At 48.3% G+C, this 13904-nt stretch overlaps 1 protein-coding gene across 2 annotated transcripts in view; it reads right to left on the bottom strand.

Moving 5' to 3' along the window:
• Window positions 1–7870: 7870 nt before the first annotated feature.
• LOC119276063 (calcium permeable stress-gated cation channel 1-like) overlaps window positions 7871–13904 on the bottom strand; it is a 15028-nt gene continuing 8994 nt past the window's right edge. For both annotated transcript variants that reach the window (XM_037557035.1, XM_037557033.1), the window contains exons 10-12: window positions 9565–9889; window positions 8615–8848; window positions 7871–8300 (exon numbers count right to left, since the gene is read on the bottom strand). In XM_037557035.1, the coding sequence (XP_037412932.1) occupies window positions 8040–8300; window positions 8615–8848; window positions 9565–9889 (820 nt within the window). In that variant the 3' untranslated portion in view covers window positions 7871–8039. The remainder of the gene's footprint in view (window positions 8301–8614; window positions 8849–9564; window positions 9890–13904) is intronic.

Below are 13904 nucleotides of genomic sequence, written 5' to 3' on the forward strand. Positions count from 1 at the left end.
TTGCAATCAATAACAGCCCCTGCAGTATTAAGGAAAGGTCTTCCAAGAATAATAGACATACTATCATCCTCGGGAATATCAAGAATAACAAAGTCCGTTAAAATAGTAACATTTGCAACTACAACAGGCACATCCTCACAAATACCGATAGGTATAGCAGTTGATTTATCAGCCATTTGCAAAGATATTTCAGTAGGTGTCAACTTATTCAAGTCAAGTCTTCGATATAAAGAGAGAGGCATAACACTAACACCGGCTCCAAGATCACATAAAGCAGTTTTAACATAATTTCTCTTAATGGAGCACGGTATAGTAGGTACTCCTGGATCTCCAAGTTTCTTTGGTATTCCACCCTTAAAAGTATAATTAGCAAGCATGATGGAAATTTCAGCTTCCGGTATCTTTCTTTTATTAGTAATGATATCCTTCATATACTTAGCATAAGGATTTGTTTTGAGCACATCAGTTAATCGCATACGCAAAAAGATGGGTCTAATCATTTCAGCAAAGCGCTCAAAATCCTCATCATCCTTTTTCTTGGATGGTTTCGGAGGAAAGGGCATGGGTTTCTGAATCCATGGTTCCCTTTCTTTACCATGTTTCCTAGCAACAAAGTCTCTTTTATCATAATGTTGATTCTTTGATTGTGGGTTATCAAGATCAACAGCAGGTTCGACTTCTACATCATTATCATTACTAGGTTGAGCATCATCATGAACATCATCATTAACATTTTCACTAGGTTCATGTTCATTACCAGATTGTGTTTCAGCATCAGACATAGAGATATCATTTGGATTCTAACGTGGTTCAGCAATAGGTTCACTAGAAGTTTGCAAAGTCCTATCATTTTTCTTTTTCTTCCTTTTAGAAGAACTAGGTACATCAATATTATTTTTCTGAGAATCTTGCTCGATTCTCTTAGGGTGGCCTTCAGGATACAAAGGTTCCTGAGTCATTCTACCAGTTCTAGTAGCCACTCTAACAGCATAATCATTTTTCTTACTATTCATTTCATCAAGCACTTTTTTCTGAGCTTTAAGTACTTGTTCTACTTGGGTGGTAACCATAGAAGCATGTTTGCTAACAAGTTTAAGTTCACCTCTAATATTAGCCATATAATCACCCAAGCGTTTAATCATAAAGGTATTCTGTTTTAATTGTCTACCAAAATAAGCATTAAAGTCATCTTGCTTAAACATAAAGTCATCAAACTCATCCAAGCACTGACTAGCAATTTTAGTAGGAGGGACTTCAGCTTTATCATATCTATAGAGAGAATTTACCTTTACTACGTGTGTCGGGATATCAGGATCAGGAGGTTCTTCAGTGAATAAGGAATTGAGATCATATGCTTCTTCAACAGGCGGTAAATTAAGACCGTGTATTTCTTCAATAGGAGGTAAATTCTTAACATCTTCAGCTTTAATACCTTTTTCTTTCATAGATTTCTTTGCCTCTTGCATATCTTCGGGACTGAGAAATAGAACACCTCTCTTCTTCGGAGTTGGTTTAGGAATAGGCTCAGTAATTGGCTCAGGAGCTGGCTCGGGAGGTGCCCAATTATTTTCATTTGTCAACATATTATTCAATAGAATTTCAGCTTCATCCGGTGTTCTTTCCCTGAAAAGAGAACCAGCACAACTATCCAGGTAATCTCTGGAAGCATCAGTTAGTCCATTATAAAAGATATCAAGTATTTCAGGTTTCTTAAGAGGATGATCAGGCAAAGCATTAAGTAACTTGAGAAGCCTCCCCCAAGCTTGTGGGAGACTCTCTTCTTTAATTTGCACGAAGTTGTATATTTCCCTCAAAGCGGCTTGTATGAGCGGGGAAATATTTAGCAGAGAAGTAATAAATCATATCCTGGGGACTACGCACACAACCAGGATCAAGAGAATTAAACCATATCTTAGCATCACCCTTTAATGGGAACGGAAATATTTTGAGTATATAAAGGTAGCGCGATCTCTCATCATTAGTAAACAGGGCGGCTATATCATTTAACTTAGTAAGATGTGCCACAACAGTTTCAGATTCATAGCCATAGAAAGGATCAGATTCAACCAAAGTAATTATATTTGGATCAACAGAAAATTCATAATAATCCTTATCAGGAACACAGATAGGTGAAGTAGCAAAAGCAGGGTCGGGTTTCATTCTATCTCTAAGAGATTCTTTATTCCATTTAACTAGCAACCTCTTAAGTTCGTATCTATCCTGGCAGGCAAAAATAGCTGCAGAAGATTCCGCATCAAAAAGATAACCCTCAGGAATAGCAGGGATATTCTCATCATCGTATTCAGATTCAATAATTTCTCTTTCTCTAGATCTAGAAATTTGTTCATCAAGAAATTCACCAAGGGGCACAGTAGTATCAAGCATAGAAGTAGTTTCATCATAAGTATCATGCGTAGCAGAAGTGGCATCATCAATAACATGCGACATATCGGAACGAATAGCAGAAGCAGGTTTAGGTGTCGCTAGCTTACTCATAACAGAAGGTGAATCAAGTGCAGAGCTAGATGGCAGCTCCTTACCTCCCCTCGTAGTTGAGGGCAAAATAGTAGTTCGATCGTCTTTCAAGTTCTTCATAGTGTCCAGCAGATATAAATCCCAAATGACTCAAAGAATAGAGCTATGCTCCCCGGCAACGGTGCCAGAAAAAGGTCTTGATAACCCACAAGTATAGGGGATCGCAACAGTTTTTGAGGGTAGAGTATTCAACCCAAATTTATTGATTCGACACAAGGGGAGCCAAAGAATATTCTCAAGTATTATCAGCTGAGTTGTCAATTCAACCACACCTGGAAACTTAGTATCTGCAGCAAAGTGTTTAGTAGCAAAGTAATATGATAGTGGTGGTAACGGTAACAAAAGTAAAGACAGTAAAAGTAATGTTTTTGGTATTTTTGTAGTGATTGTAACAGTAGCAACGGAAAAGTAAATAAGCGAGAACCAGTATTTGGAAAACTCGTAGGCACCGGATTAGTGATGGATAATTATGTCGGATGCGGTCCGTCATGTACCAGTCATAACATAGGGTGACACAGAACTAGCTCCAATTCATCAATGTAATGTAGGCATGTATTCCGTATATAGTCATACGTGCTTATGGAAAAGAAATTGCATGACATCTTTTGTCCTACCCTCCCGTGGCAGCGGGGTCCTATTGGAAACTAAGGGATATTAAGGCCTCGAGAACCGGAACAAAGCATTATCACATAGTGAATACATGAACTCCTCAAACTATGGTCATCACCGGGAGTGGTCCCGGTTATTGTCACTTTGGGGTTGCCGGATCATAACACATAGTAGGTGACTATAGACTTGCAAGATAGGATCAAGAACTCACATATATTCATGAAAACATAATAGGTTCACATCTGAAATCATGGCACTCGGGCCCTAGTGACAAGCATTAAGCATAGCAAAGTCATAGCAACATCAATCTCAGAACATAGTGGATAGTAGGGATCAAACCCTAACAAAACTAACTCGATTACATGATAAATCTCATCCAACCCATCACCGTCCAGCAAGCCTACGATGGAATTACTCACGCACGGCGGTGAGCATCATGAAATTGGTGATGGAGGATGGTTGATGATGACGACGGCGACGAATCCCCCTCTCCGGAGCCCCGAACGGACTCCGGATCAGCCCTCCCGAGAGAGATTAGGGCTTGGCGGCGGCTCCGTATCGTAAAACGCGATGATTTCTTCTCTCTGGTTTTTGTCTCCCCGAAAGCCAATATATGGATTTGGAGTTGGCGTCGGAGGGCCACCAGGGGGCCCACGAGGTAGGGGGCGCGCCCATGAGGGGGGGCGTGCCCCCCACCCTCGTGGACAAGGTGTGGGCCCTCTGGTCTTCATCTTTGGTGAGGATTATTTATTATTTATTCTAAGATATTCCGTGGAGTTTCAGGTCATTCCGAGAACTTTTGTTTTCTGCACATAAAACAACATCATGGCAATTCTGCTGAAAACATCGTCAGTCCGGGTTAGTTTCATTCAAATCATACTAGTTAGAGTCCAAAACAAGGGCAAAAGTGTTTGGAAAAGTAGATACGACGGAGACGTATCAAGAGTATAGCAGTGTAAGTAAGACATTGCACATTTAAGTAAGGAGGGGTTTGGAGAGGGCAAACACAATGGGTACACGGTGATTTTTGGCGTGGTTCCAATAGGTGGTGCTATCATACGTTCACGTTGATGGAGACTTCAACCCACAAAGAGTAACGGTTGCGCGGGTCCACGGAGGGCTCCACCCACGAAGGGTCCACAAAGAAGAAATGTTGTTTATCCCACCATAGCCAACATCCATGAAGGACTTGCCTCACTTGAGTAGATCTTCAGGAAGTAGGTGATCTCCTTGCCCTTACAAACTTCTTGGTTCAACTCCACATCATGTCGGAGGCTCCCAAGCGACACCTAACCAATCTAGGAGACACCACTCTCCAAAAGGTAATAGACGGTGTGATGATGATGAACTCCTTGCTCTTGTGCTTCAAATGATAGTATTCCCAATGCTCAACTCTCTCTCATAGAATTGGCTATGGTGGAAGAAGGATTTGAGTGGAAAGCAACTTCGGGAAGGCTAGAAATCAAGGTTCAAATGGTAGGAATGGAATCTCTTGATCTCAACACATGAGTAGGTGGTTCTCTCTCAGAACATGAGTAGTGGAAGTGTAGGCACGTTCTGATGGATCTCTTTCTGAGTAAGAGGGGGTGGAGGGGTATATATAGCCTCCACATGAAATCCAACTGTTACACACTTTTGACTCAACTCGGTAGCACCAATCAGAAATCTCGGTGGCACCGACCTGTGTAAAAGATATGAACGTTGGAGGTCTCGGTGGGACCGACTAGAAACATCTCGGAGCGACCGATGTGCAATGGTAAAGGTAAACGTCGTTTCGGTGGCACTGATTGCATCAGCTCGGTAGGACCGAAGTGAAGCAATGAGGCAACAGAAAGTTGGCAAGCCATCTCGATGGCACCGATTGCAAAACTCGGTAAGACCAAAATAATTGCAATAGGCAACAGAGAGTTGGCAAGGCCAGCTCGATGAGACCGAGATCCATATCGGTGGATCAGTTTTGTTAGGTTTGGCTGTGGCAGTGTCCATATGAACTAGGTGGGTCCGAATTGGTATGTTTTGGTGGGACCGGGTTGGAATGTAGGATTTTGGACAGATTTGGATAGAGAAAGTGGTTTGAGGGTTTTTGAGCAGTGTCACTAAGCACTTGAGCAAATAAATCATTATAAACCTCATCCCCTTTTAATAGTATGGGCTTTCCTATGGAGTCAATGTGATCTTGGATCACTTAACCAAAAATGTAGAGTTTTGAGCTTTTGCCAATCCATGTCCTTAGCATTTTGAGGGATCCACAATCACTAGTCTTTGCCATGCCAATCATTGAACTTCCTGAAATCTTTAACTTGAATGGATATTAGTTTAATGAGATATATGTTGTTATGAATTACCAAAACCACCCGGGGATTAGTTGCATTTTCACTATGGATGAAATTTATGAAAGGGCATCTTGTATATTTCATCCATGTCCTTGTACGTCATCATGGTGACTCCCAAATGCTAAAAACTCCACCAGAAACTCCGTTCTTGTTCCCCTTGTGAATGCCATCATCTCCATGCTTGGTCATGCTCCAATGTTCATCCTTCTTGTCCAAGCTAGGCCCTTCATTTGTAAGCAAAACAAATGTATCCAATTTAGGCAGCATCATATTCTCATGAACATTAGAATCGTTACCAAGAAACGGAAGTACCTGGTAATTTAATTGGCATGCGCGAGCTCTAGTAATTGGTCCCATGTAAGTAACAGCAGGGGCTGTGGGTGTAACTGTGGTAGTGATGTCATCATCATGATATGAGGGATGCAAGTGTGGAAGACAAATTATAGGGCGTGCTTGGTCAGTGCCTGCGGATGCGCCCGGGCACGTCCGGGCATTTGAGGGGTCGGATTTGCCCATCGCGGTTGTAGATGCTCTATGGGCATCTCCAATGGCAACCCGTAAAAAACCTCCTGCATCCGTCCGCGGAATGAGGACCAGTCCACGTATACAGATGCAAACACGGGAAATTTTGATATAAATACAGCGAATTTCATTGAAAGTAGGATAAATTGAACATAAAATCGAATGATATTTCGTCCGGTGAACTAAAAACCTAAAACTAAAACCCTAAACTATCCTATACTTCACGGTGACCTCGTAGCCAATGTCGGGCTAGCCAGCTGCTCTTCCTCTGTCATCATCGCCCGACCCGCCGTCAGAGTCGTCGTCATCGGGCTTGGGATGGCGGAAGGTGGTGGCGCCATGGCAGGGCTTTCCGGCGGCCGCCTGACGCTCGTGGATGATCCTCTCCGCCTCCTCTTGTGCCGTGCGTAGTGCGGGCGCGGCCACCGAGCACGTGGGCTAGGGGAGGGACAATTCCTCGCCGTACCTTTCCATCTCCCGGTCAAGGTGGCGGAGACGGCGCCTTGCCGTCTCCGACGTCGTCACGGAGCGGTCCAGGGCCCAGTCGTACATCGGGTCTGGGTCCGCTGTGACGTGTGGCAACGGGACGTCGGAGTCCGTGAACTGGGATTGGCACGTGGCATTGCACCTGTCCCACCGACGCTGCTCCCGGTCAGCACACTCATGCGCCGTCATGGCCCTCTGGGACGACGACTAGGAGGAGGAGCCGCTGCAGAGGTACTGCAGAATGCGCTTGCGTGCCTTGGGCCGGGGGCGCCGGCGAGCGGCGCTCCTCCTTGACGACGCGGAGAGGCGGCGGCGAGCGGCGCTCCACCTTCACGGCACGTCCGGGCGGCAGGGAGAGCCGCTCTTCCTTGATGCGGCGTCCGATTTGGATGCCGCTGCTGCGCAGCGACGGAGAGCGTGGAGGGGATGCTGGCTCTGGCTTCACAGGAAGGAGCGCCCCCATGGCGGAGCCGGACCGTTGGTGTGGACGATGGAGCGATGGAGCGTCAGCTCCATCTGCTCCTCGAACTCCGCGTCGGTGCCCGCGTAGACCTGGCCCGACACCGCTGGCGCGGACTGCGGCGGCGGTGACGACTGCTGGTCCTTCTCGTCGCCCGCGAAGATGACGATCTCCGCCCGCGTCAATTCGCCGCCAGCTGACGAGGACGACGGCCTCGGAGTCCGAGGGCAGCGTCTCCACGAGCCGCCAGATCCCACCCTAGAACCGCCTACGAGCGCCGACGCCCAGGACTTGCCAATCGCCGAAGATGTGGAGGGGGTGCGTCGAGGAGGAAGGACGAGGAGGGAGGAGGATGCGATGTGGACGGTGCCGAAGCGCGGCTTAAATAGCCACGGCCAAGCCATGCGAAGGGCCGGCCAGCCGCTTCAATGTGGTGCAGCGAACGGAATTGCTTCCTCGGAAACCTGCATCCGCATTGAAGCGGCGGCTGCCGAGAGGTCGCGTCGGTCAGCGCCGCCCTTCCTCCCTATGGTCACATCACGGCATCAATGTCAGCGTCCGCGTGCTCTGGGCCGATATGAATACGGCATGTGCATCAGAAGGAAAACGCAGGAAGGGCAGGTGACGGTTTTTGGCGAGCCAGGGTCAGAAGCGGGGTTGGGAGCAGTCCGGACTCGCGCAAACCTTCCTTGCTTTTGTCTCCAGATTATAGGAGAGAAATCGCATCCAGACCGCTCCGCGAACCGATACATATCAGCGTTGGATGGCTTCGGCGGTCCGGACCATTGCGGGAGGTTTATGGGTCCACCTTGGAGATGCCATTGTAAGAGTCTGAAATAGTCTTGTGATCAATAAACCCACAGAAAGTCTTGCGATCAATAAACCCACAGCGATGAATAAACGCAAGACACGCATTCAAACATCCTTCAAGTGTAAACACAGGACCAAAGAACTTGAACTTTTTCCATGTACATAATATAACATTGGCCATTGTTCCTTATTGTGACAAAGCAATACCGGCAACTCAAAAAGAAAAAGCAATACCGAAACGAATTACTGTGCTTTTTACTCAATGTACACTTCCAAACTCTCTATCATAGTCGCTGATCATTTACAATTTCAGGCAGAGAAGGTGCTTCTGAACCGTTGTGTCTGCTCGGGACAGGGGTGTTCCGTCTCGATTGCCGCTTCGTTGCCACAAGGACCTGGTCTGCCTCCGCTTCATCCATCATGGAGAATTTCTCATCGTCATCGTCGCCTTTGAAAACCGGGTGGATGTACGCACTTGCCAGGTACGTTTTCAGGTCAAACCCTGGCTCTCTCGCACGTTCTAGGGTGTCTTTCCTCATTGCCTCCTGGAAAACAAAATTAACATGTTAGTAGTTTTTTCGGTTACAAAGCCAAGTCCATAGTATGGATTTGGTCAGTGCATAAAACTACTAGTAGTATAATACCTTACGATGGATAACTATATTTTCATTCAACTTATGTTACAAGTTTGTTATCGGTTAAGTTGGGTGTGGTGGAAACATCTTCCAGTACAAAACCCGAAATTTTACAAATATCGGTTAAGCTGGTACGACCTATTGTTAACATGTAGCCTGATCAGCATCTGAGATGCACAGATCTGAGATGCACAGTGAACTATCATATTCAGAAATAGCAGTACCTGTAATGGATATTCCACAAAAGCAGGTTCATAGCGGTTCTTGCAGTATTTGTGGAAATAAAAGGTCACCACAGGAAGAACAAGGAGCACTGGTGTTGACTGGCCTGCGCCTTTTGTGCTTAATAATCCAAGGAAAAGCAGCTGTGATACGATCAATGCTGTGATTATACGCCCATGGACACTTGGCCAAAATGCAGCCGCACTCTCATATTCTTGATTGTACACATTTATTATCTGAAACAGTGTAAGCTCAAGTTAGGTCGTTTGAGGGGGGGCAGATTGTACATGCTCTAAGGGTGCGTTTGGTTCAGGAACAAGTGGAATGCTCCTGAAATTTGTAATGGCAGCAAAGTATCTCTCTATTGCCAGCATATCCATTCCATTAGTTCTATGGTCATATGGATTTTCCATAATAACTCTAGCAAGTTGGGTCGGTAAATCCAAGATTGACTATTATTTGCACAAAACAAACATATGCCCAGGAGTGGCAAAGATTGAATAAGACTAATTTCTTCAAAAATAGTTTTAAACAGTTAGTTAGAATTATCAAAGTATTCTCTTATTGAACATCAAAATTTATATCATGAATGGCAGACATCAAAAACTACAGTAATTTTGCATGTAGGTGTGAGATACCATAGTTTTATCAAAACAGAGTATTTTGGAGTATTCACAATACATAGAACCTGTTTGGCTGTTGCCGCATAACGCTGTAAATTTGCTGTTTAGCCGTTGCGTTTAAGCACTCAGCAGCTCTGTTTTTTAAAAAGAGGATTGGGGTTCTTTTTTTTATGCAGAGAAAAAACTGCAGTTTGCCCAATACTACAGTATTAAAAGCACAGTTTTTAGGGGCAACCAAACAGCTCATTGTAAATAAAACTATGGTAATCTCAAAAACTGTAGTATTTCCAAAATACTTAGAAAATACTTTACTATCAAACGGATCTTACCTGATGGCGGTAGACCACGTATGCGAGCACATAGAATACCAATATGAATGGAAGCAAAAACGGCGTGACCACTGCATAGACGAGACCAAGTAAGAAGTAGAGCTGTATTTGGGGTTCATTTGAATCAAAACCAATACTTCCGGGGTCCATCGCCTCGTCTCTGTCTTTCTCAGTCTTGACCAAGAAAAAGTTTTTCAAGTGGAAAATAACCAATGGCTTCAATCTCAATATTTCACCAGCTACCCCAGCCCATCCATCAACCATTACATACGTTATGAAAAAGGTTGCCTTCATTGGAATTGCTACACCAATTGTCCTTGGTATTCTAAAAAAGAAGCAAATATAAACAGTATCAAATGGAGAATAATAGGAGTTATTTGCATAAACTGTTGAATATGCCAGGTAAATAGAAAGGCCTTCAAATCTATCCTAGATGGTAAACAACTGCGAGTGACAAGGAAAACTAATAAACTTGAAGACTGTAATCATCCTAACGATTTGGACAATATAGCATGAACGACCTCTCTCCCCCGAGGCAGCGGCGACGCGCTGCCCCCGAGGAGTCCCCATCCACACCGCCCTCAGCCCTCCCCCTCCATCGCCTCCCACTACCGCCGCCGTCGCTGAGGACGTCGAGGGGCGAAGCCCCTGTGGTGAGGCGGTGGCGGTGGCGCAGTCCTCGGCCAGCGGTAACGCGTGGGGGCAGCGGCGTCCATCTCCCTCCTCCTCCAACGTCAGTGCGCAGTGGGTTGGCGGTGGCCAGGAGATCTCCGGCGGCCGTTGGCGAATGAGATTTTGGCTGCGATGAGATCTGATCTGGGCCCGAGGGGTTTAGATCGAGATCCACTGCGGCTGCGCCTCGTCTCGACAACGGCAAGAGGAGATCCCCCCTGGGTAATCTTCGCGGCACGAGGACGTCCGGGTCTCTTGGCCCGGGCATGATGGTGGTGGCTGCCTTCTCCACCGAAGGCCGCGGTTGGCCAGGTGGTAGTGACGGATCTTGGATCCCACTATTAGCATCGGCGGCGAGTTGGGGAGACATAGTCACCGGTGAAAACCGAGCCGACTCCGGTCATGGCGGGCGATGGCGGCGTCTACGTCATTACCTTGATGAAGGCATCATAAAGCAACTATGGTCAACCTGCTTGTGCCGCTCCGGGAGAAATCCTAAGATCACCGGATCGGACGATGGCGGCGCTGTAGTGTTCCCTCTTGGGGGCATCATTTGTGGAGCGGCGCCGGATGGAAGAGGCGTGAGGTGGTGTGGCATGCCTTCTCTTGCGTCGACGACGGCGGGTCTCAGCGGCATGGAGCAGCGGGGTCCCGGCGTTGGACGTGGCGTGATGGCCTCGCGCAGGGCGGTGGCGCTGTCTGGCGCCATGGTGGCGTCGACAGCTGACCTGGCAAGGTCTTTGCGTCAGTACCTGCTCTGAAGATGGTTAGGTGGATGACAGCGACAGTAGCCTCGGTGAGTGCGCCGGATCGGTGTGTGACCCATTCCCGACATGTGGCTGGGATGGGGCATCCGGCATTAGATGTTAGGTTTTGGTGCGATGTCTGTTTGGTATTAGGCTCGAACATTCGGCACCCCTAGATCAAGGGGATAGGAGTAGCGACAGGTGTCGCCTAGACGCCTAGATGGTGGCTTCAGGATTACCGATGTAGTGCTTTGTAAGGTCTTTGAGAATAATTAATAAAATGGATGCATGCATCGTCCAGATGCAGAGGCCGGGGGTAATCCTCCTTTTCTAAAAAAAAGCATGAACGAAATGGATGTCTTGTGGGGGGTACTCATGATCTTCAGATAGTGACTACCGGTATCAAGGGAAGGCAGAAAGATGGCTTCAAGACTATCATCACTGGCTGAGAGAATCTCCATGAGAGATTAGGCTTCTGTTATGTTTCTTTTCTAGGCTTCTACAGCCAGTAAATAATGTGGCAAGGCTTGATTTGCCTGCATACCTTTGTACCAACTTTTTGTGTTTGTTTTTTTAGAGAAGGAGGATCACCCCCGACCTCTGCATCTGAGCGATGCATGCAGCCATTTTATTAACGGAAAGACTAACGCCCACACGTGTGGGCGTCTGGCAACTCGCCCACACGCATGGATCCTCGTCCAACCAATTCTGCACGAATCTTGGCGCGTTCTAGCAGTTTTTGTGTGCCACGTAGGACTGGGCTGGTGTGTGGGCATTCATCCGGTCGCCCACACGTCCTTTTTCACCACACGGGGGGCTGGTGTGTGGGCGTTTAGCAATTCGCCACCAGTTTTCACGCACGCAGAGGGGCTGGTGTGTGGGCGTTTATCATTCGCCTACACGCCCGTCTCCTTGCCCACACCCAAAGCTGTCAGTTGCCATGTGTTTCTGCAGGGTACATGGCAACTGCCCTAGCTTTGCTTGTAAGCAGATGGCAACTCTCTTTTACCTGAGTTGCCATGTGTTTTTGCATGGTACATGGCAACTGCCCTAGCATGCACGTAAGCAGATGGCAACTCTTTCTTTTACATGGCAACTGCCCTAGCGTGCTTGTGAGTACATGGCAACTCTCTCTTTTACCCAAACATGTTTTTTTGCCATGCCTTTTTTGTAGTGCTACATGGCAACTGCCAGTGTTAGTAGGTGGCAACTCCTAAAGTTTTGAAATCATGACAACTGCAGTAGACCAGACCATACATGGCAAATGCCTAGTGTTAGTAGGTGGCAACTCCTAAAGTTTTGAAAGACTGCAGTTCAGCGACATGGCAACTGTAGTTCAGCGACATGGCAACTGCAGTTAAACGGACATTGAAGAGGGTCCGGACCATGGCAACTGCAGGGACGCGTGGTGACTGTCACGTGGGGCGTGCGGGACCGTGAGGTAGGTGGCTGAGAGAGGTCGTGTGGGTGTTATCCATTTTGCCCACACGTAGGCGTGTGAGAGGGACCGCGAGGAAAAAAAGATGTGTGTGGGCGCTAGTTGTTTTGCCCACACGTAGGCGTGTGGGCTGGTCCTCTTAGACACCACACAAAACGTGTGGGCAGATCTCTTAACGCCCACACGTGTGGGCGTTATCGGCATCCTTTATTAATTATTCACAAAAGACCTTACAAAGAAATACAACATTAAGTATGAAGCCACCGTCTAGACGACAACTGTCCCTACTCCTATCCAACTGATGAAGGGATACTCATAGTCCGGGCCTAATACCACAGACCTCGCAGCCAAGCCTAACATCTAAGACCTGAGGCCCCAACGAAGGCACTTGCCGGGTATGGGGCACACACCGGTCCGCTGCGCTCTCAGAGGCCGCCGCCGCCAACTGCCACCACTCCATCTTCAGAGCTGTACTGATGCATCATCCTTGCCCGGTCTAGCTCCCGTCGACGCCACCACGGCGCCCAACGGCACCACCTCCCTGCGCACGAACTGCTGAGCACGTCGCGGTCGCCGCCAGTACACCTCAACACCATGCCGCCAAGTACCACCAGCCGACACAGCTTGAAGTCTCTGGAAGATCTGTCGTGCGTAGCACCTGTCAGCCAGGCATGACTTGACATCTCCACCAAAACTCCGTGCAAGATGAAGCCGCTCCACCTCCTGCCTCTGACTTCCAGCGCTGCTCCACAAACGATGCTCCCAAGAGAGAAACGACATCGCAGTGCCGCCATCATCCGATCTGGAAGACCAGATCCTAGGGTTTCCCCTACAGCAGTACGAGTGGGTCGACATAAGTCACACGACAATGCCTTCATCAAGGTAACGACACAAAACACCGCCATCGCCCGCCGTGGGCTCAATTTTCACCAGCAACTATGTCTTCCCGACTAGCAGCCAGCACTGGATGACGAATCCGGAGATCCGAACGCCCAGCCTCAGGCCGACCACCTCTGACGGAAGAGATGACCACCACCGCCGGCGCACCGGTTAGAACAGATCTAACCGGAGGTGCCGCCGACGAGACCACCAGGCCCTTCACGCCGCCGCCGCCGCCGATCTGAAGGTGGATTGCACGCCACCGCAGCCTAGCTGGCCGCCAACGCCACCCGAAAAGGTCGGCCACTGTGCCCGCAGCCCACGCCGCCCTCCGTGACTGGGCGCCTGCCGCACCTAGCCGCCGCCGTCCGAGGACAGGCCGGCCACCCGCCACCTACCGCAGCCATCCGCCGCCCCGCAGAACCCAGATCGGCCGCGCCACCACACGCCTAGGGGCTCCGCACCACCCCGGAAACGCGTGAGAGAAGATCCCCTGCCACCGCCGTCGGCCTCCGGGCTTAGCCCGGCAGCGTCCCCTGGCGGCGGCGGAGGGAGAGGAGGAGGGAGTTCGCGGAGGCGGCGGCTAGGTTTTTGGGCTCCACCTG

Source organism: Triticum dicoccoides, chromosome 3B, assembly GCF_002162155.2.
Source record: "Triticum dicoccoides isolate Atlit2015 ecotype Zavitan chromosome 3B, WEW_v2.0, whole genome shotgun sequence".
Lineage (NCBI taxonomy): Eukaryota > Viridiplantae > Streptophyta > Magnoliopsida > Poales > Poaceae > Triticum > Triticum dicoccoides.